This window comes from Thamnophis sirtalis, unplaced genomic scaffold (genome assembly GCF_051295495.1).
Source record: "Thamnophis sirtalis isolate CommonGarterSnake01/CBP01778 unplaced genomic scaffold, rThaSir2_p1.2 scaffold_9, whole genome shotgun sequence".
NCBI lineage: Eukaryota > Metazoa > Chordata > Lepidosauria > Squamata > Natricidae > Thamnophis > Thamnophis sirtalis.
In genome coordinates, this window is record NW_028261389.1 from 80,655,138 (window position 1) to 80,677,276 (window position 22,139).

A 22,139-nucleotide genomic window follows, 5' to 3' on the forward strand; every position below is an offset into this window, starting at 1 on the left:
CATTTGCATCCTTTTAGAGGGTCGTTGAGGTCTCATTAAGGTCTTAAACTTCCAAGGGGCCTCAAGGACTCTCTAAAAGGATGCAAATGACCAGTTCTGCTTCCCTACCATCCAGACAGATCTGAAGAAGCTTCTTGAATAGAAGCGAAACAAGTTCAAAGAAAAACCAAGGAAGTTCACTTGCCTCTTGAAAAATAAAAGCACCTTTGGGATAACCATGTCCTGGATGACAGAGAATCTCCATAAAGTTAGTCATTTGGCTATTAAGTGAATCTCAGTTAACTTAATTAAGTGAATTAATTAACATTAATTAATTAAGATTAACTAAGTCTTCGCCCTTCGTTGCTGGTCAGAAGGTCACAACGGGACATCACGCAACTTTATTGTCATTTTGAACAATCTCTAAACGGACTGTTGTAAATCGAGGGCTACCGGTAATCCTGTATCCCCGTCCAAGACTCCACCTCCTCCCCTTAACTATGGTCCTTAGACCAGTGGTCTCCAACCTTGGCAACTTTAAGACCTGTGGACTTCAACTCCCAGAGTTCCTCAGCCAGCAAAGCTGGCTGAGGAACTCTGGGAGTTGAAGTCCCCAAGTCTTAAAGTTGTCAAGGTTGGAGACCACTGCCTTAGACCCATTCCTAGTTGGTCTCAAGCCAACTGCTCTGAAGGCAACGGCCCGCGCTTCCCTCCGAGGGAAAAACTGAATGACGTTTACGAAAGTCGGTTCGAAGCCAGTGAGATATTCCCTTGAGGTGCAAAATCCTTCACGGTCAAAAGCCAAAAGACTTCGAACGCCCGTTGAGTCTTCCTCAAGGTAAGATAGGGTGGAGAAGGAGACGCCGTTGGATCACGAAGATTTGTAGCTTGAAGGGCCAACGTTGCTCTCACGCTTTCAGGTAGGTGGCGTGAGAATGGCCTTGCTTTAAGGCGTTCGCGTAGGGGAACCGAGACCCCGCAGAAGACAGCTTCTCGTTGAGTTTCTGGTTCATCAGTTCCATGTGTCGGCCGTTCTTCCTGGTCTGCCTCAGCAAACGTTTGACCTTCTTCACGCGGCCTTGTAGCTGCTTGTTGCGCTTCTCCAAGGCGGCTACTTTCTGCTGCAGCTTCTTCACGTGGTCCTCCTCGTCAAACAAGGCCTTCTGGAGGGAGGAGCACATGAGCTGAAAAAAGGACAAGAGACAGAGGCACGTCAAGTCACCGAAATCTGCTCTTACCTGCTCCATCAGCTTGTACCTGGTCACCAGAGGTTAAGCGATGCTTCAAGGATGGCCAGTCCCCTCTGCTCAGGGCCTGAACTCAAGGAGGAACATGGACTCTCTACTAGTAAGAAAATCATAGGTGTAGAAGATGTAGAATGACTGAGTGGGAAGGGACCTTGGGGGTCTTCTGGTTTGCCTCCAGAGGTTGTGGGTGCTCCAACACTGGAAGTTTTAAAGAAGAGATTGGAAAACCATCTGTCCAATATGTTATAGGGTCTCCTACCTGAGCAGGGGGTTGGACTAGAAGACCTCCAAGGTCCCTTCCAACTCTGTTATTCTGTTAAGCTGTTATCCTTCCTTCCTTCCTTCCTTCCTTCCTTCCTTCCTTCCTTCCTTCCTTCCTTCCTTCCTTCCCCAACATTAGAAGTTTTAAAGAAGAGATTGGGCATCCATCTGTCTAAAATGTTATAGAGTCTCCTGCCTGACCAGGGGGTTGGACTAGAAGACCTCCAAGGTCCCTTCCAACTCTGTTATTCTGTTATGCTGTTATCCTGCCTTCCTTCCTTCCTTCCTTCCTTCCTTCCCCAACATTAGAAGTTTTAAAGAAGAGATTGGGCATCCATCTGTCTAAAATGTTATAGGGTCTCCTGCCTGACCAGGGGGTTGGACTAGAAGACCTCCAAGGTCCCTTCCAACTCTGTTATTCTGTTATGCTGTTATCCTTCCTTCCTTCCTTCCTTCCTTCCTTCCTTCCTTCCTTCCTTCCTTCCTTCCTTCCTTCCTTCCTTCCCCAACATTAGAAGTTTTAAAGAAGAGATTGGGCATTCATCTGTCTAAAATGTTATAGAGTCTCCTGCCTGAGCAGGGGGTTGGACTAAAAGACCTCCAAGGTCCCTTCCAACTCTGTTATTCTGTTAAGCTGTTATCCTTCCTTCCTTCCTTCCTTCCTTCCTTCCTTCCTTCCTTCCTTCCTTCCTTCCTTCCTTCCTTCCTTCCCCAACATTAGAAGTTTTAAAGAAGAGATTGGACATCCATCTGTCTAAAATGTTGTAGAGTCTCCTGCCTAAGCAGGGGGTTGGACTAGAAGACCTCCAAGGTCCCTTCCAACTCTGTTATTCTGTTATGCTGTTATCCATTGTTCCTTCCTTCCCTCCTTCCTTCCTTCCTTCCTTCCTTCCTTCCTTCCTTCCTTCCTTCCTTCCCCAACATTAGAAGTTTTAAAGAAGAGATTGGACAACCATCTATCCAAAATGCTATAAGGTCTCCTGCCTGAGCAGGGGGTTGGACTAGAAGACCTCCTTCCAGTTCTGTTACTCTGAATTCAGGTGGGTTGCTGCTGGTTTGGCCTGGATCAGGCGAACCGGTAGTAGCGGCGGTGGGAGGCTCCACCCACTCGCCCAGACGGTTCTGCGCATGCGCAGAAGCTTCTGGGCATGTGCAGAAGCATCCCACCTCTGTGTCTGAACCGGTAGTATAAAAAAATTAGCAACCCACCTCCGTCTGAATTCTATTCTGCATTCTAAGCAACGGAAGAGCACAGTAAATGCCTTAACTTACCTTAGACACCCAAAACCTTATTCAACCATTGTGTAGGTGTGAAATACTACAGTCAAGGTTTATTTCTTGTTTATTTCCCCCTCCCTCCTCCTCCTCCTGCTAGCACACAGAGTTTTCTAACATATCTCTCCGAAAGGTGCACCGCAGAGGTTGCAACCTGCCAGCCTCCCTTGCTGAGATAATGCAAGTCATTATGTCTTCTTTCTGCGTTCCCGGTTTCATAATTATTATTTTTAACAAGTGGGAAGAGTTCAGAAGCGAAAGAATGCTGATTTATTTCAAAGCAGGGGGGGAATGACTCATGCAAGCTGCCATTCATAGAGGATGATTTATGTGTCAGTCTTTCTGAACTGCTGTGAAGTTTTGCTAAATCCCCAATTCTCTGCAGGGATACCACCTACCCTCACCCCAGAAAGTGCTGCAGAAACCAAGTGTAGGGAGTTCAAACCCACCCCTCTCCTAGAAAAAAATGAAACACCCTGGGAAATATTGAAAAAGCAGATTATATTTCCCTGGATCAGAAATGTCATCTAGTCAAGGCAGTGGTGGGTTTCAAAAATTGTTCGAACCTATTCTGTGGGTGTGGCTTGCTGCCATGTGACCGGATATGAAGATGCCGACGACACTTGTCAGAACCACCTTAAATGACCCCCCACACAGCACTGGCCTGCATGAGAATAGGATGTCAACTTGTTTTTTAAAAGGCATCTTTGGTTTGCGTTAAAACAACTTCAACACACGCAATGTTCTGATTGCACCACAAACGCAGTAGTCATCCTTACCTTTCGCAGAGGCCCTGAGTTTTATAAATAGGAGCATGATAGTGTAGAATAATCGTATCCAAGGACCAGTGGTAGGTTTCAAAAAAAATTGGAACCTCTTCTGTAGATGTGGCCTGTTTTCCGGGTCCACTGGTGGAACCTCTTCTAACCGGTTCGGTAGATTTGACGAACCGGTTCTACCGAATAGGTGCGAACTGGTAGGAACCCACCTCTGAGTCAAGGTGATGGTTTTCCCAGTTGCAATGGATGGCTGTGAAGGTTGGAACATAAGGAAGGCTGAGCGCCAAAGAATGGAGGCCTTTGAACTCTGGTGCTGGAGAAGAAGACTCCTGCATTGAGTCCCTTGGACCGCAAGGCCATCCAACCGGTCAGTCCTAGAGGAGATCAACCCTGACTGCTCTTTAGAAGGCCGGATCCTGAAGAGGAAACTCAAAGACTTTGGCCACCTAAGGAGAAGGAAGAAGGACTCCCTGGAGAAGAGCCTCATGCTGGGAACGACGAAGGGCAAAAGAAGAAGAAGGGGACGGCAGAGAAGGAGGAGGCTGGATGGAGTCACCGAAGCTTTCAGCATGAGCTTCAATGGACTCCAGAGGATGGTAGAGGACAGGAAGGCCTGGAGGAACATTGTCCATGGGGTCGTGATGGGTTGGACACGACTTCACAAACTAACAACCACATAATCCTTGTAGACAGATGGTAAATTTGCATTCCTCAACAACTCTCTAAAAGAACACAAATGACCAGCTGGGAAAAAAAGAAACAGAAAGAAACAGAAAGGAAAAAAAATCCCTGAAATTAATGGCAAACTATTTTTGCATTTTTGACATATTTTCAATATGTTGTTAAAATTTCCCAGTATCAAACAACTCCAAAATAAAGTCCCAGGCTGGGACTTTATAGAGGAAGCCCTGGACTTTCAGATGTTCATTTAGTGACAATCCAAAGTTATAACAACACTGAAAAAAGGGACTTATGAACAGTTTTCACACTTACGACCGATGTAGCATCCCCACAGTCACATGATCAAAAAAACTCGGATTTATGACGGTTGCTCGTAAATCCCCTTTTTGAGACCTTCTTGCAAGCAAAGTCAGACTCGCTTTACAACAGTTTGACCCATTGATTTGTGATTTGCTTAACACCTGTGGCAAGAAAGGTCATAAAACGGGACAAACTCATTGAACAAATGTTTTTGGACGTAGTCACGGAAATGTTGGGCTCAATTGTGGTCATAAGTCGAGGACTTCCTGTACGTCCAGGTGCACGTGAAAAGTTTGGAGTGTCTTTATGTGAAGGTTAAATGCTCCATAGTTTTAGGCCACAAGTTCATACTCTGGGATGCAATTAAGAGCAATTTCATTCCCATTTCTCTTGGGTATTAGTTTACTATGGGGTGGCTCATTTCCTGGACAATTTCCCCAACATTTTTGGCTGCTGCGTATCATGTTGTGATGAATGATATAAAAAAACAAAATACGAGACCAAATTGCAGGTTTGAAAGCAAAGTAGTTACTGGTTTTTCCAGGATGGACTGATTCAGCAGAAAGACAAAAATAGAATAAACTTTTTTTTTTTGGAAAATGTACAAAAAAGTACTGAGATCTGCAGGTTTTTTTTTTAATCCCTAGAAAATGGACCCATTCATTGAAAAAAAATAGAGTCTTTCTTTCACTGGATGTATTTGGGCAGTTGGCAAACTTGAAGAGACGTAAACTCAGGATAAAGGATAAAGCTGAAAAACCTTTTTCTGGAAAAATATTCCAGATTGCATGACGCGGTGGCTGAGTGGCTAAGACGCTGAGCTTGTCGATGAGAAAGGTCGGAAGTTTGGCGGTTCGAATCCCTAGTGCGGCGTAACGGAGTGAGCTCCCGTGACTTGTCCCAGCTTCTGCCAACCTAGCAGTTCGCAAGGACGTAAAAAATGCAAGTAGAAAAATAGGAACCACCTTTGGTGGGAAGGGAACAGCGTTTCCATGCGCCTTCGGCGTTGAGTCATGCCGGCCACATGACCACGGAGGCGTCTTCGGACAGCACTGGCCCAACTATTATATAGACGGGACAACCATTTGTCTGAAATGGACTAGGGTCTCCTGCTTGAGCAGGGGGTTGGAGTAGAAGATCTCTGAGGTCCCTTCCAACTCTGTTATTCTGCTAAGTATTGGAATAACTTCCAGATGTGTGCCCTTCAATTCCCTGAATTGCCAAGGAGGCCAGGATGAAATTCTATCCATCTGAAGTTCCCTAGAGATAAATGACAAGTTTCCAGCAATGCAAATACATTGTAAACGTTCAGCTGTCCAAATGCAAAGAATCGGATTTTTATATTTTTGCATCAATCTCAGAGAGCACCAAGGATTCCTCAGTCCTCCTCTTCCTTCTCTCCTTCTAGCACTGATGATGTTCCCTAGTTGGGTCATCAGAGAGCACCAAGGACCTCACAATCCTCCTGTTCACTCCACAAACCCCACTCCCTCCTAGCACTGACGACGTTACCTAGCTGGGTCATGTAACGTCTGCAAGAAAACCACCAAGCTCAGAGAGCACCAAGGACCCCCACAGTTCAACCACGAGCTACAAATACTCTCCTCTATCAGTTTACCACCGCCTTTTCTCTTGGCCAAATGTGACCATTTTAAAATTATAATTGCTTCAGTTTTATAACTCGCTTTGCAGGTGGTTCGTTAAATATGTGGGGAGAATACTTGAGAGCAGGATTTTGATTGCTGGGGCTGGTGGCGGTGAAATCCTACTCTTTTAACTGGGGAAAAAAGGCAATTACTTAGTTTAGGATAAAAACCCGTTGTTACTGTAAGCCCTCCGCTAGCTGGGCTAGTGTTGCTTACTCCTTGTATTATTATTATTATTTTAATCCAGATTTTAGTTAAATTGCCAAAAGAAAAAAAGAAAAAAGGAAGACAAAAATTCAGCTTAAAGTTGATGGGACTTTTTTTCCCCACAAAGGACTTTTCATCTTTCAGGCTCCACCAACTGTAACCTTGATCTAAACTGCCTCGGTTGAAAGCCCTCCCATCTCCCAGAGCTGGCTTGCCTATGTCCCTTCGCTCATACATGTCTTCCGACATGCCAAGTTGCCATGGGAACGCGCTGCCACTCGAAGGGGGGGGGGGCTGCTTCCAAGCCATTTGTGGCATGGTTCGTTTCTGGCTTTGTTTTGCTTGCAATTATCAGGTCTGGAAAGTAGAAGAAGCAAAGGGAGAGAGGTTTAACAGAAGCCCCAACAAGCTCTCTGCCAGAAGGGCTTGTGCAACGCTTTGGCTGAAGAAATAAACACAGGGAAATCCATTATGGGATTTTCAAAGGATATTAGCAATAGGAATAGCAGTTAGACTTATATACCGCTTCATAGGGCTTTCAGCCCTCTCTAAGCGGTTTACAGAGTCAGCATATCGCCCCCACAGTCTGGGTCCTCATTTCACCCAGATAGATAGATAGATAGATAGATAGATAGATAGATAGATAGGTAGGTAGGTAGGTAGGTAGGTAGGTAGGTAGGTAGGTAGGTAGGTAGGTAGATATAGAGAGAGGGAGAGATAGATATAGAGAGAGGGAGGGAGGGAGAGATAGATATAGATAGGTAGGTAGGTAGGTAGGTAGGTAGGTAGGTAGGTAGGTAGGTGGGTGGGTAGGTAGATAGATATAGAGAGAGGGAGAGATAGATATAGAGAGAGGGATGGAGGGAGAGATAGATGGATATAGATAGAATAGATAGATATAGATAGATAGATAGATAGATAGATAGATAGATAGATAGATAGATAGATAGATAGATAGATAGATAGATAGCAATAGCAGTTAGACTTATATACCGCTTCGTAGGGCTTTCAGCCCTCTCTAAGCGGTTTACAGAGTCAGCATATCGCCCACAACAACAATCCGGGTCCTCATTTTACCCACCTCGGAAGGATGGAAGGCTGAGTCAACCTTGAGCCGGTGAGATTTGAACCGCCGAACTGCAGAACTGCAGTCAGCTGAAGTAGCCTGCAGTGCTGCCTTTAACCACTGAGCCACCTCGGCTCATATTGGTATCAATACCCCCTGTAGGGAGGTAAATGGGTAGTGAATGTCCTGTCTCTGTTTTGGGAGATTGTATATGAGGTTTACGTGACACAGGAAGGCCAGGTACTTTGAGATGATCGATATGTTGGCTAAAAGTATAAAAGACTTTAAGCATCTGCCCTTCGGGGTTCAGATTTTGCTTGACCAACCGCTCCTGAACCTTCGCACAAATAAACCTCTCCCTCTGACAAAGAGCTGGTCTTGTCTCATTTTCTGCTACACAACAAGCTCTTGAATGGAGCGTGGTTCCTCGGTTCTATCTAGATCAGTGTTTCTCAACCTTGTCAACTTGAAGATGTCTGGATTTCAACTCCCAGAATTCCCCAGCCAGCGAATGCTGGCTGGGGAATTCTGGGAGTTGAAATCCAGACATCTTCAAGTTGACAAGGTTGAGAAACACTGATCTAGAGCAATCTACGTAGAGCAAAGCATGAGAACGTCAACTCTCAGAACTCCCCAGCCAAGGGGTTGAAATCCACCTATCAAGTTGCCAATCTTGACAAAAACTGGGTTAGATTAAGGATGAGTACTAGCTCCAGGTGCCATTGTAACTTCAAATGGTCACTGAATGGCCTGTTGTTAAGTTGTGGCCTATCGGTAGTAAATAAAACTGTGAAGTCTTGAAAAATAAAGCATGGGGAAATCCAGTCATTCTGGATCTTAGCTTAGTTTAGGGACAAAAGGAGAATCTTCTCCATTGAGGGGGGGGGGGAATCCCTCTTCCTTTGCCATAATAAAGTGAATGTTTTTATTTAATTTGCAGCCAGCAAATTCCAACTGATGCCTTTGATAAAGTCTCATCAGAGCCCCGGCTTGCAAATGAGAATCCTCTTAACCTATTCTACAAAGATTAAACAGCATAATTACATTACACTTACCTCACAAAGTAATTTAATAGTAACCTCTGCTCTCCTACTCTAATGTGTGCACAGATGAACAGAGAGGGGGGGAAATGGGATTTTTTATAGTCACTGAATTCAGCTCCAAAGTTCCAGCCTGGAAGCTTAAAAAGCTTCAATTTTGAGTTGCTGGTTTCATTTCATTCAAGGTGCATTAAATGTTCTGCAGAGATAAAACAAACCCCTTATGGGAAGCCCATCTCCCCCTCTTAGAAGAATGAAATATTTTGGGAAATATTAAAAAGGCAGGATATTATTATATTTCCCTAAAGGAGAAATGGAGAAAGGTGGTTTTTAGAGGCAGGAAGCAGCCCCCAATCTTTGTTACTTTAAAGATATTCCAAAACGTGTTATTTTAAAGAGCAGAATTAATTTATGGACTGGCACGCACATTCCAGTAGTGGCATAATAGCATGGACCTGAAGTTCCACTACAGCTATGCTAGTTTAATTCAGGGCAAACATCACGCAAGGAAACTAAGATCATGGCATCCAGCCCTCTCAATCCCTGGCAAATAGATGGGGAAGAAATGGAGGTAGTGACAGATTTTATTCTCCTGGGCTCCATGATCACCGCAGATGAGGACTACAGCCGAGAAATCAAAAGAGGCTTGCTCCTGGGGAGAAAAGCGATGGGAAATCTAGACAGCAGACTAAAAAGCAGAGACATCACCCTGCCAACAAAAGTGTGTCTAGTCAAGGCTACAGTTTTCCCAGTTGCAATGGATGGCTGTGAAGGTTGGACCATAAGGAAGGCTGAGTGCCAAAGAATGGAGGCCTTTGAACTCTGGTGCTGGAGAAGAAGACTCCTGCATTGAGTCCCTTGGACTGCAAGGCCATCCAACCGGTCAGTCCTAGAGGAGATCAACCTGGCTGCTCTTTAGAAGGCCAGATCCTGAAGAGGAAACTCAAAGGCTTTGGCCACCTGATGAGAAGGAAGAAGGACTCCCTGGAGAAGAGCCTCATGCTGGGAACGACGGAGGGCAAAAGAAGAAGAAGGGGACGGCAGAGAAGGAGGTGGCCAAATGGAGTCACCGAAGCAGCCGGAATGAGCTTCAATGGACTCCAGAGGATGGTAGAGAAGGCCTGGAAAACACTCTCCATGGGGTCAAGATGGGTCGGACACGACTTCGCAACTAACAACAACAACAAACAAACAAACATCACACAGAGCCATTTTTGAAACAAAAGTGGAAAATTTGAATGTTTAGCACATTCTTCCCCAGATACCCAAATACGCAGCAATGTGTTTTGATTTCTTTAGCTTCTCTCTGGAAAATGTCTAGAGGGGAGACATGGTTTTAATTATGAAGCACAGATAAATCTCCAACTGCCCTCAGACATGGGATATAATTACTGTCATCTTCCATTTCACCACAAAGTTGGTGGAAATGAGACGTTACAAACTCTTTTTTGTTTTTGAAATGACTTGCTAGCAAGACATGTGGTTGTTGTTGTCGTTGTTTCACTTCAGTCACAAATTCTGATAGGTGTTTAGAAAGGCCAATAAAAGCAGGGGGCTGCCTTATAGGCTAAGTATGATTTTTGTGGTGGTGGCCACAAGTGATGATCCTCCTTCAAGGCTGAGAGAACTTGAAAGGACCAGCCGCTTAAAACAATTCTCCGAAGCCTCGGTGGTGGGTTAACTGAGCAACACTGCAGAGAGGTGAAGTTATCTGGGCAGAGAAATACCCCATCTCCATATAAAAGTAGAATAGAGTAGAATAGGGAATAGAATATAAAATAGAATAGAATAGAATAGAATAGGGAAGGGAAGGGAAAGAAAGGGGGAAGGAAAGAAATAGGAAATAATAGGAAATAGGAAAAGAAAAAATAGAATGTAGAATAGAATAGAATAGAGTAGAGTAGGGTAGGGTAGAGTAGAGTAGGGTAGAGTAGGGTAGGGAAGGGAAGGAAAAGAAAGGGGGGAAGGAAAGAAATAGGAAATAATAGAAAATAGGAAAAGAAAAAAATAGAATGTAGAAAAGAATGGAATGGAATGAATGGGATGGAATGGAACACAATGGAATGGAATGGAAAGCAGGACAGGACAGGAGGACAGGACAGGACAGGACAGGACAGGACAGGACAGGACAGGACAGGACAGGATAGGATAGGATAGGATAGGATGCAGAGGTCATAGCTGATTGAGTAGGTTATCTGAGTCAAGCTTGAAGGAAACTTGACGGCTGGTGCAATGCAGTTCCTATTTTGGCTGGATAGCTGAGCCCTGAAGGACAATCCCATCATCCTGGAGTTGAAGATCTTTTGTCTTGTAGACAAGGATGGCCAAATATCTTCTGAGGGAAGTACTAAACATACAAGTATATATTCAAGAGAGAGATATAAAAGGTGGGAACATAGTTAGGATAGATTAGCGAAGGGAAGGGAGTAAGAAATGATATCAAATTATATTTGGGTTTGCAGAAATACCATCCCAAGGAAACATAAATTGAGATTTGAAAGAGACACCTATAACAACTGAAAAAGAAAGGGAGAGAGGAGGAGAGACTGAGAGGAAGAGGAGGGAAGGAAGATAGAGGTAAGGAGAGGAGGGTGGAAGGGAGAGAAAGAGAAGGAGAAAGGGTATGAAGGGGAAGAGGAGGAGGAGGAGGGGCAAGGGAAGAGAAGAAGGAAGGGGAAGGAGAGGAGGATGGAAGAAAGAGAAAGAGGGTAGGAAGGGGAAGAGTAGGAGTAGGAGAAAGAGAAGAAGGAAGGGGAAGGAGAGGAGGATGGAAGGAAGAGAAAGAGAGAGGGTAGGGAGGGGAAGAGAGGAGTAGGGGAGAGGGAAGGGAAGAAGGAAGGGGAAGGAGAGGAGGAAGGAAGGAAGTAGAGAAGGAAGGGAGGGAGAAAAGAAAGGGAAAATAAAGTGGTGTTACAACAGGCGCTAGGGATGGTAAACAAAGCAACCCAAACTGTATATTATAACCTATTAAATGGAATAACAAATGTATAAGAATGACAAGTGTAAAGAAGAACAACAATTATGTGAATGTATACTTACAATGGTATGTAAGGGAATAAAAAATAAAAAACTTTTTATAAAAAAAATGGGGAAGAGGGCCGAAGCTCCAAGTTTCTGTCTTTAGAAACACGTTCCTCCTTTAGGGAAAATATAACATTCCGCCTTTTAAATATTCCCTAAAATATTCCATAATTCTAGGAGAGGGGTGCGTGCTACCTTTCTACAAGAGAACGGAGCAACAACACCTTTTCAAAGGATCCGAAGTTGCATCCTTCTGTCTGCACTGCACGGCCAGGCATGTTCCCCTAAAAGGAAATATTGGGGGATCTTGCTGTTTTCCAATGTCAAAGACTCATTTTCTGTTTCTTGCGGGCCTTTCATAGAACATCTGGAGAGGTTTACAAGGACCTTACAAGGCACACCACCTTTAGAATATTATATTTTGGTAAACAAGACTTGCAAATTTGTCTGGAACCTCGTTGTTTCCCCGAGGCTGAAGGGAGATACCATCGGCTGCAGCCGAGTTTCATTCTGCTTTCTGTCTTTTGACGTTTAAAAGGCGGTTTGGCAGTTCCACCTTGGCATCCATGGGACAGTTGCTAATGGAAGAGGCAGATGGGATCTCTTAAAAAAAACAAACCTGGACGGAGCTTCATGGGGAGACGTTTCCAAAACTGACTCCAAATAATTGGCTTTTCCTGCTGGTTCTCCGTAGAAGCAAACCCCTGGTGTTCCCGATTTTGGCTCCTTTGCTTGTTTTTCCAAATTCTCAGCAGGTTAAAAAGGCAAAGAAAACAATGCCAAGAATAAAGTCGAACAGATGTTGTATGGTAGTTGGGATTGTGAGTCCAGCAGAATCCCAGGGGTTTTTTTCCCCCCATCCTCGGCTACACACCTGTAATGTAGGTGATGCCTGTTGCTGTTTTGATTCTTGCATCCCTCTTTCTTTCCTGAGATGTTACCCAACAGGCCACTGAGAGAATAAACAAGCGTTCCTTTAAATGGGGAAGATTTTCCTCTTACGTAATGTTTCGGAAACCATGCGAGTAAAATGAAAACCGGGTTTGGCTGAAGCTAGGATTGGACCGGAAACCTATGAAAGGTTGGAAGATGTGAAAAGACCTGGCCAATAGAATCGCCAAGAGTTGGATATGATTGAGTGGTAACTACTACTACTACTACTACTACTACTACTACTACTACTACTACTACTACTACTACTACTGTTTCTGCTTCTGCTTCTGCTTCTCCTCCTCCTTCCCCTTCCTCTTCTTTTTCCTCTTCTTTCTTTCTTCTTTCTTCCTCTTCTTCTTTCTTTCTTTCTTTCTTTCTTTCTTTCTTCTTTCTTCCTCTTCTTCTTCCTCTTCTTTCTTTCTTCTTTCTTCCTCTTCTTTCTTTCTTTCTTCTTTCTTCCTCTTCTTCTTCCTCTTCTTTCTTTCTTCTTTCTTCCTCTTCTTCTTTCTTTCTTTCTTTCTTTCTTCTTTCTTCCTCTTCTTCTTTCTTTCTTTCTTCTTTCTTCCTCTTCTTCTTCCTCTTCTTTCTTTCTTCTTTCTTCCTCTTCTTCTTCCTCTTCTTTCTTTCTTCTTTCTTCCTCTTCTTTCTTTCTTTCTTTCTTTCTTCTTTCTTCCTCTTCTTCTTTCTCTCTTTCTTTCTTTCTTCTTTCTTCCTCTTCTTCTTCCTCTTCTTTCTTTCTTCTTTCTTCCTCTTCTTCTTTCTTTCTTTCTTCTTCTTCTTGGGAATCAATCGTCTTCTGCTCGCCCACTGCAGATTTTAAAAGGCAAAACTGCGGAGACTGAATGAAATCTACGCGTGCTCCCTTTTCTTCTGAGTGAAGATCAGAAACAGCCCAGCAGGCCAGGAGACCCTGGGCAGGGTGTTTGGCACAACAGGATTAAAGAGGGTAAATTACCCATGGACTGGAGCAAGAAAACAGCAGCCAACCCCTGGAGTGGAGAAGGAGGGCATCTCCCATCAGCCCTTCCGTAGACTAACTGGAGCTCCCAGCAGCTGCTGTGGGACTTAACTCTGCCTCGCTGGTTCGGCAGGCTGCAGACTTTACAACACAATATACTCTCTCCTTTATTGGCCAGGTGTGACTGGACACGCAAGGGATTTGTCCGCCGCACAGAAGCTCTCGGCGTATGTGCAAAACAACCAAGTCATGATAAAACAAAAAGAAAATTAGGAATGGAACGGAACTTCCTCCTCTTAGCTTTTCTCCTCTTCTCTCTTCTTCCTCTCCTCTTAATTTTCCTCCTCCTTTTCCTTCTCTCCTATTTTCCTTCTCATCCTTTCTTTACTTCTTTTCCTCCTAATTTTCCTCCTCCTCCTCTTTTCTTCCTCCTCTCCTGTTTTCCTCCTTCTTTTCTTTTCTTCTTCTCCTCCTTAGTGTTTCTCTTCCTCCTTTCTTTTCTTCTCTTAATTTTGCTCCTCCTCCTCTTTTCTTCCTCCTCTCCTGTTTTCCTCCTTCTTTTCTTTTCTTCTTCTCCTCCTTAGTGTTTCTCTTCCTCCTTTCTTTTCTTCTCTTAATTTTGCTCCTCCTCCTCTTTTCTTCCTCCTCTCCTGTTTTCCTCCTCCTTTTCTTTTCTTCCTCTCCTCCTTAGTGTTTCTCTTCCTCCTTTCTCTTCTTCCCCTCCTCTTAATTTTGCTCCTCCTCCTCTTTTCTTCCTCCTCTCCTGTTTTCCTCCTCCTTTTCTTTTCTTCCTCTCCTCCTTAGTGTTTCTCTTCCTCCTTTCTTTTCTTCCTCTTAATTTTGCTCCTTCTCTTTTCTTCCTCCTCTCCTGTTTTCCTCCTCCTTTTCTTTTTCTTCCTCTCCTCCTTAGGGTTCTCCTCTTCCTCCTTTCCCTTCTTCCTCTCCTCCTCTTAATTTCTCTCCTCCTCCTCTTCCTCTTCCTTCATCATCCGCACCGGGGCAGCTTGAAACCGAAAGCGCTGTGATTTTAGCCACCAAATCCACCCCATATGATATCTTGCTGATCTTTTGGAGATGGAACTGGCTCACTCTAGATCTACCCCTTTCTAGAGATCCAGGGGAGAGGGGGACAGGGTACAAATCGAAGATCCCTGGAGGAGATGCAGAATAGAAAGCCCAAAGGTGTTTCTAACGCAAGCTGTCATCCAAAACTTTCCGTTCCAAACAGGAGCTTGGGAAGCACTTCAAACGCCTTGTTGAAACACAACATTGGCGCCTGCAGGAATTCTCCGTGACGAGACGCCACCTTGGCAATCCCATCTATTTTAAATTATCTCCGGAGGAGCAGATGGAGCTAGAAAGAAACATCGCAGACAATCAAGGATGGTCAGAATACCGTTTTTTGGAGGTGGGGTGTCTTATGAAGACTCCAAGGTGTATGTCAGAAATCTGCTTTAGTGGAATTATAGAAGAAGGAGTGTATCCTTGGTGCTCTCTGAGCTTGGTGGTTTTCTTGCAGACATTTCATTACCCAACTAGGTAACGTCATCAGTGCTGGTAGGGACTCCCTTGTAGCCCTGATGATGTTAGCTAGTTGGGTCATGAAACATCTGCAAGAAAACCACCAAGCTCAGAGAGCACCAAGGAACCCACAGTCCTCCTTCTCCACCACCACCTCTTCCTCCTCCTCCTCCTCATCTCTGCAAATCCCTCTCCCTTCTAGCACTGATGATGTTACCTAGTTGGGTCATGAAACGTCTGCAAGAAAACACCAAGCTCAGAGAACACCAAGGACCCCTCATTTCAACCCCTGAGCTACAAATGGTCTCCTTTACCGACAGGTGTATTGTGGTAGGACTCTCGTACTATCGGTTTTAAACTTCACAAAATACCAATTTCTTTGTGGAACTCTGTGGGACACCCGTCCACCACGCACACATATTCCAGGTTGCTTATCATGTGTGTGCACGAATAATCTTTGCAGTAGTGAATGGGTGGCGCAGTGGTTAAATGCAGCACTGCAGGCTACTTCAGCTGACTGCAGTTCTGCAGTTCAGCGGTTCAAATCTCACCGGCTCAAGGTGACTCAGCCTTCCATCCTTCCGAGGTGGGTAAAATGAGGACCCGGATTGTTGTTGGGGGCAATATGCTGACTCTGTAAACCGCTTAGAGAGGGCTGAAAGCCCTATGAAGCGGTATAGAAGTCTAACTGCTATTGCTATTGCTATTTATTTCTAAGTAAACACAAGAAAGAATCTCTACTGCAGAATCTTCTGAGTGTCTCCTCCCTCCAATTAATTGATAGATGGCATGCAAACAGTTGCTCAGAAGTAACATCTGGAGTTTGCAATTAACATCACAGGAAGATGTTTTTAATCTCCCCTGGAACGGACGCGTTTTCAATTAGACGGCGAATTTTAGGAAGAGCAAACTAGGCAAGATTTTTCTTCCAGAGGTTCTCTGGTAGCTCATGTCATTTTTTAAAAATTATTTTGGCTCTTACTCCATGAATAATTGTTGTTTGGTCTTCTTGATGAGGCGAGCGGAATTATCTAAACTAGTTTACTTTGGCGACAGCTGGAAACTTCCAAAGATTTCTTCCGGGTAAGGAATGTTTTGTTTTTCTAACTTTATCTACCCGTACATTTCGACGCTTTCCTTCAGAAGATACTAAAGGAACACATCTGTTGCGTTCTCAATGAAACGGGTTAGGGCTGTGATGGGGGACCTCTGGCACGCGTGCCACGGGTGGCATGTGGAGCCACTTCTGAGGGATTCGAACTGCCGACTTTTCTGATCAACAAGCTCAGCGTCTTAGCCATTGAGCCACCTCGTCCTAGTTGCAAATTGTTAGGTGCATTGTTTTTCTGTTTCTTCAGAACTGTACAGCCTGCTATTTTGTAGATTGTAGATTGTAGATTGTAGAAGTTTATTTATATGCCATGGCTTACAACTCAAGAGGGGTTGTAAACAACCTTTTAACACGTATTTTGCATTGTAACCCAGACTTCTCCCCCAAAAATCCACCTTGGCAGAAATTCTAGGAAATGTTTTTCCCAACTAATCCTCCCTAAATCTTTAGACCAACTAAAACAACACCGTTCTTTTATAAGGGAGGACGGATCAGATGACTTTAAGAATACCCCAAAGTTTGCCAACAGAGAAGGAAAACAGGCAGAGGGACGGAATTAATGGAAGAAAAACAGACCATTGACTGACGCACTGCATTATTTATCAAATTTGCACGTTGCCAAGTTGATTCATCTCATGGCCATTTAATGAAGTCCCTGGCTGGCTGCGTGGAAAACACAATGAGGGGGATTTGTAATTGAACGAAATGCCCTGTTAATGAAGGCTGGCCTGGCTCTTATCCCACCGACGTAAACCGTGAGCTTTCTAAACACCCATTTTAGGTCCTACTTGCTGAACGTTTGAACTGGACAACTTGTGATGCCTGATTGCAGCATTTCTTAAACTTGGAAACTTTTAAGGTGGGTGGATTTGGCCTGCCAGAATTCTCTATCTAGTCATGTTATGTTGTTGTTAGTTGCGAAGTTGTGTCCGACCCATCGCGACCCCATGGACAATGTTCCTCCAGGCCTTCCTGTTCTCTACCATCCTCTGGAGTCCATTGAAGCTCACGCCGGCTGCTTCGGTGACTCCATCCAGTCACCTCCTTCTCTGCCGTCCCCTTTTTCTTCTTTTGCCCTCCATCGTTCCCAGCATGAGGCTCTTCTCCAGGGAGTCCTTCTTCCTTCTCATCAGGTGGCCAAAGTCTTTGAGTTTCCTCTTCAGGATCCGGCCTTCTAAAGAGCAGCCAGGGTTGATCTCCTCTAGGACTGACCGGTTGGATGGCCTTGCAGTCCAAGGGACTCAATGCAACACCAGAGTTCAAAAGATGCAGGTTAAAAATCCAATTGTTCACTTGCTAAGTTGGGTCCCATGGGTCAAATGGTTGCAAATTTTACCTCTTATGCCAAAAGTGTTGACATGCTTCTTAACGCCAATTTTTAAAGTGATTTTCAATTAATTTATTTACACAGTTAAAATACAAAATGAAGCTAAAATGCAGGTAGTTGAGATTGCTGTTGTTGTTAGTTGTGAAGTTGTGTCCGACACATCACGACCGCATGGACAGTGTTTTTCCAGGCCTTCTCTACCATCCCCTGGAGTCCATTGAAGCTCATGCCGGCTGCTTCGGTGACTCCATCCAGCCACCTCCTTCTCTGCCGTCCCCTTCTTCTTCTTTTGCCCTCCATCGTTCCCAGCATGAGGCTCTTCTCCAGGGAGTCCTTCTTCCTTCTCCTTAGGTGGCCAAAGTCTTTGAGTTTCCTCTTTAGGATCTGGCCTTCTAAAGAGCAGCCAAGGTTGATCTCCTCTAGGACTGACTGGTTGGATGGCCTTGCAGTCCAAGGGACTCAATGCAGGAGTCTTCTTCTCCAGCACCAGAGGTCAAAGGCCTCCATTCTTTGGTGCTCCGCCTTCCTTATGGTCCAACTTCCACAGCCATCCATGGCAACTGGGAAAACCACAGCCTTGACTAGACACACTTTTGTTGACAGGGTGATGTCTCTGCTTTTTAGGATGCTGTCTAGATTTTCCATCGCTTTCCTCCCCAGGAGCAAGCCTCTTTTGATTTCTTGGCTGCAGTCCCCATCTGCGGTGATCTTGGAGCCCAGGAAAATGAAACCAGTCACTACCTCCATTTCTCCCCTGTCTATTTGCCAAGAATTGAGAGGGCCGGATGCCATGATCTTACTTTTCTTTTTCTTTTTTAAAACAATTTTTATTTGTTTTTGAACAAGGACAAACAAACATAAAAATAAAAATAACCCATCTTCCATTACAAATTGTTGAAAGTGTGTCCCTTGGTTACAGTATTCTCATGCATCTCTTCCATAGTCACCACCTGCTTTTCATATCAAATCGCACATTTTAAATTCACCTATATTCGTGTATATCACAATTATTATATCGCAACCTTAATTTGACCATAATTTTTTTCACGTCCTTTTAGATATAATATTCAATATCTAGAATAGGATTATATGATGATATTCCATTAAATCATCCTAAGATCATCCAATCACAATGCATCTTTATAAAATATTCTAGATAAAGCTTTTCAACCTCTTAGTTTAAAAGATCTTAGTTTTCTTAATGTTGAGTTTCAAGCCAACTTTTACACTCTCCTCCTTCACTCGCATCAAGAAGCTCTTTTTATAGTTATAGTTCCCATTTATTCTCAGGCTAAAGCCACTTTAAAAACATAACACAAAATTATTTTACCTATTTGTCTATATATGTAATACATGTGGGCACCCACGTATTTGCAATATATATGAAGAATGGTTGCAAAAAGAACTTATGTAGAGGGGGGGGAAAGGACTGTGGGAGACATGATAGCAGTCTTCCAATATCTCAGGGGTTGCCCCAAAGAAGAGGGAGTCAAACTATTCTCCAAGGCACCTGAGGGCAGGACAAGAAGCAATGGGTGGAAACTAATCAAAGAGAGAAGCAACTTAGAACTAGGGTGCATGATGTGTTTCTTTTAATCTGCTTTCTTCTGTTTGTTTTTAACCTTTCTCTTAAAATTTTATTTCCTGTAAGCCGCCCGTAGTCCTTCGGGATTGGGCGGCCTATAAATTTAATAAATAGAAATAGAATAGAAATAGAACTAAGGAGAAATTTTGTGACAGTGAGAACAATTAGTCAGTGGAACAGAAGTTGCCTCCAGAAGTTGTGAATGCCCCAACACTGGAAGTCTTTAAGAAGATGTTGGAGAGCCATCTGTCTAAAACGGTATAGGGTTTCCTGCCTAGGCAGGGGGTTGGACTAGAAGACCTCCAAGGTCCCTTCCAACTCTGTTAGTCTGTTATGCTGTTTTCCTTCCTTCCTTCCTTCCTTCCTTCCTTCCTTCCTTCCTTCCTTCCTTCCTTCCTTACTGGAGGTTTTTAAGAGGTGTTGGACAGACATTTACTTGAAATGCTTTGGGTCTTCTGCTTGAGCAGGGGGTTGGACTAGAAGGCCTTCAAGGTCCCTTCCAATTCTATTCTGATTCTCACCAAGTAACTGGAGTGGCAACCAATTTTTTAAAAATAATAATAGTACCAATCCAAAGGCACTCCAAATTAAAACACAGGAATAAATCACCCATCAGAATCGACAAATCCACCATGAATGAATGACTTAGAAAGTCTTAAGAAACAACCAGTTAAAGCTTGCAAACGGCCTGTGGCATTTCTGCGATGTGCGACCAAAGTTTGGATATTTTAGGAAAAAGGAGCCTGCTAGAAGATTTGCAAAGAAGTGGCAGAAAGTTCTATTTTAAATATAGACGCTTAAGAACCATTGCTTTACACACAGGTGCAAAAGGCGGGAGGAGGCCCAGGACAGCTGTTTCTTAGTCTGTAAGACGTTTTACTTCTCGGTTTCCAATTGTAGCGCTTGGATTTTGGACAACTGCTCTTTAAAAGTGGCTGGAATAGTTAATGGCCTTGACTTGAAGTGAGCCTAAGGAAGGGTCAGGGATGGAATTCAATCCTTCCTACGGAATTCTCTCTTGGGAGAGGTTTCGGCAATGTCAGAGTAGCCAAGAATAGGAAACTTTAGATAGAGGATACCGTGATTCTTCTACAAAGCCAGGGTAAATATTTCTGCCCAAAGAAGGGAAGAATGTGTGTCTCATTAAGAACTGTCCCAGTTCAAAAAAGACAGTGAGAAATTTGGAGTGAATTCAGACGAAAGATATCAAAACATATGAAGAACAGTTGCAGGAACTGGGTGTGTCTAGTTTAATGGAAAAAAAGGACTAGGGGAGACATGATAGCAGTCTTCCAATATCTCAGGGGTTGCCACAAAGAAGAGGGAGTCAAACTATTCTCCAAGGCACCTGAAGGCAGGACAAGAAGCAATGGGTGGAAACTAATCAAGGAGAGAAGCAACTTATTTCCTGACAGTTAGAACAATTAATCAGTGGAACAGCTTGCCTCCAGAAGTTGCGAATGCTCCAACACTGGATGTTTTTAAGAAAATATTAGATATTCATTTGTCTGAAGTGGTGTAGGGGTTTCCTGCCTAAGCAGGGGGTTGGACTAGAAGACCTCCAAGGTCCCTTCCAACTCTGTTATTCTATTCTACATTAAGCCATCTCAGATATAGTGAAATGGAAGTTCAAAGTTCTAGATTTGACACAGATGCAATTTATCCATTTTTGAAAAAGATTTCCCACTCTCTTAATTAAAAAACAAACAAACCATGAGATATTTATGGCACGAATTCCACACTGTCGTGGTATTGTTTTTTTTTACAAAAAGGGGCCCTTATTTTCCTGCAGAGTTCGATACATTATTATGACATGATTAAATGAATATGTGATGTATTTGGGGTGATGTGTGTTCATTTCGCATCTCAAGAAGGGAGTTCGGTGTTATGACTGCTGTTTGCTTTGGTGGTATGATTTAATAATGAATTAATCTGTTTGGATAGTACTGGTGTTTTGTTTTTTTTTGTTTAAATGTTTAAAAATAGCTAAAGGAGCTGGCAATAATATGCTTAGCTTTTCAAAAAGACAAGTTATAAATAGTCATAAATTAGAATAGAATGACAGAGTTGGGAAGGGACCTTGGAGGTCTTCTAGTCCAACCCCCTTCCTAGGCAGGAAATCCTACACCACTTCAGACAAATGGATATCCAACCTCTTCTTAAAAACCTCCAGTGTTTGAGCCTTCACAACTTCTGGAGGCAACTTCTGTTCCACTGATTTAATTGTTCTCACTGCCAGGAAATTTCTCCTCAGTTCTAAGTTGCTTCTCTCCGTGATTAGTTTCCACCCATTGCTTCTTGTTCTGCCCTCTGGTGCAGCTTTGGGACAACCAGGACTTGGAGGACGGAGAATCTCATCCAGCTGAAAAGGAACTTGCATCCCCAACAATCTTCTTTTCGGTTAACTGGGAAAGACATAAACCCAGATCGCCTTACCCGGCTGTCCTCTTGGACCTCCCAATCGCTGGAGAACGTGACGGCATGGAGGCCTTGGCTGCAGTTGGAAAATTGGAAAAGGCTGGAAAATATCCGCCTGTTTTCCTGCGTATCTGGAAATATCGCATCCTGGAAATTTACCCCGTGCGGAAGGAGGTTGTAATTCTCATCCATTCTGTGGAAAAAAGAGGAAGGAGCGAGGCTTAACGGTGTTGCAGATTAGACTGGGGGGGAAATAATATTCGGACAGATGTATTCGCAGTGGCAAAACACTTCTATACTACGGTTGTTAAAAAAAGTGGGAAAGTACATGATTGCCGTGACCCGTCAAAACCGCGGAGGAATAAAGCGCGCCCGCCGAAAGCGCATACGTGACGTCATCAGCAGCGCGACGAAAAAAATTAAAAATAAATTAAATTAAAATTAAATTAAAGCAAGCCAATTCACATAAAGGTAAGGGTTAGGTTTAGGGTTAGGATTAGGGTTAGGTTAAGGGTTAGGGTTAGGTTTAGGGTTACGTTACGCGTTAGGGTTAGGTTAAGGGTTAGGTTTAGGGTTAGGTTTAGGGTTAGGTTAAGGGTTAGGTTAAGGGTTAGGTTTAGCGTTAGGTTAAGGGTTAGGTTTAGGGTTAGGTTTAGGGTTAGGATTAGGGTTAGGTTAAGGGTTAGCGTTAGGTTTAGGGTTAGGTTAAGGGTTAGGTTTAGGGTTAGGTTTAGGGTTAGGTTAAGGGTTAGGTTAGGTTTAGGGTTAGGTTTGGGGGGGTTAG

The 22,139-nt window shown here is 43.7% G+C and overlaps 2 protein-coding genes across 2 annotated transcripts in view; one reads left to right on the forward strand and one right to left on the reverse strand.

Moving 5' to 3' along the window:
• CAMK1D (calcium/calmodulin dependent protein kinase ID) overlaps window positions 1–22,139 on the forward strand; it is a gene marked incomplete in the record, with an annotated part of 231,385 nt that overhangs the window by 191,321 nt on the left and 17,925 nt on the right.
• On the reverse strand, window positions 594–21,548 carry CCDC3 (coiled-coil domain containing 3; the record flags this gene model as incomplete). Its single annotated transcript, XM_087722390.1, is given in 2 exon segments — window positions 594–1,163; window positions 21,374–21,548. Coding segments are annotated over 2 exon segments (451 nt in total), but the record flags the coding sequence as incomplete, so codon positions are not given.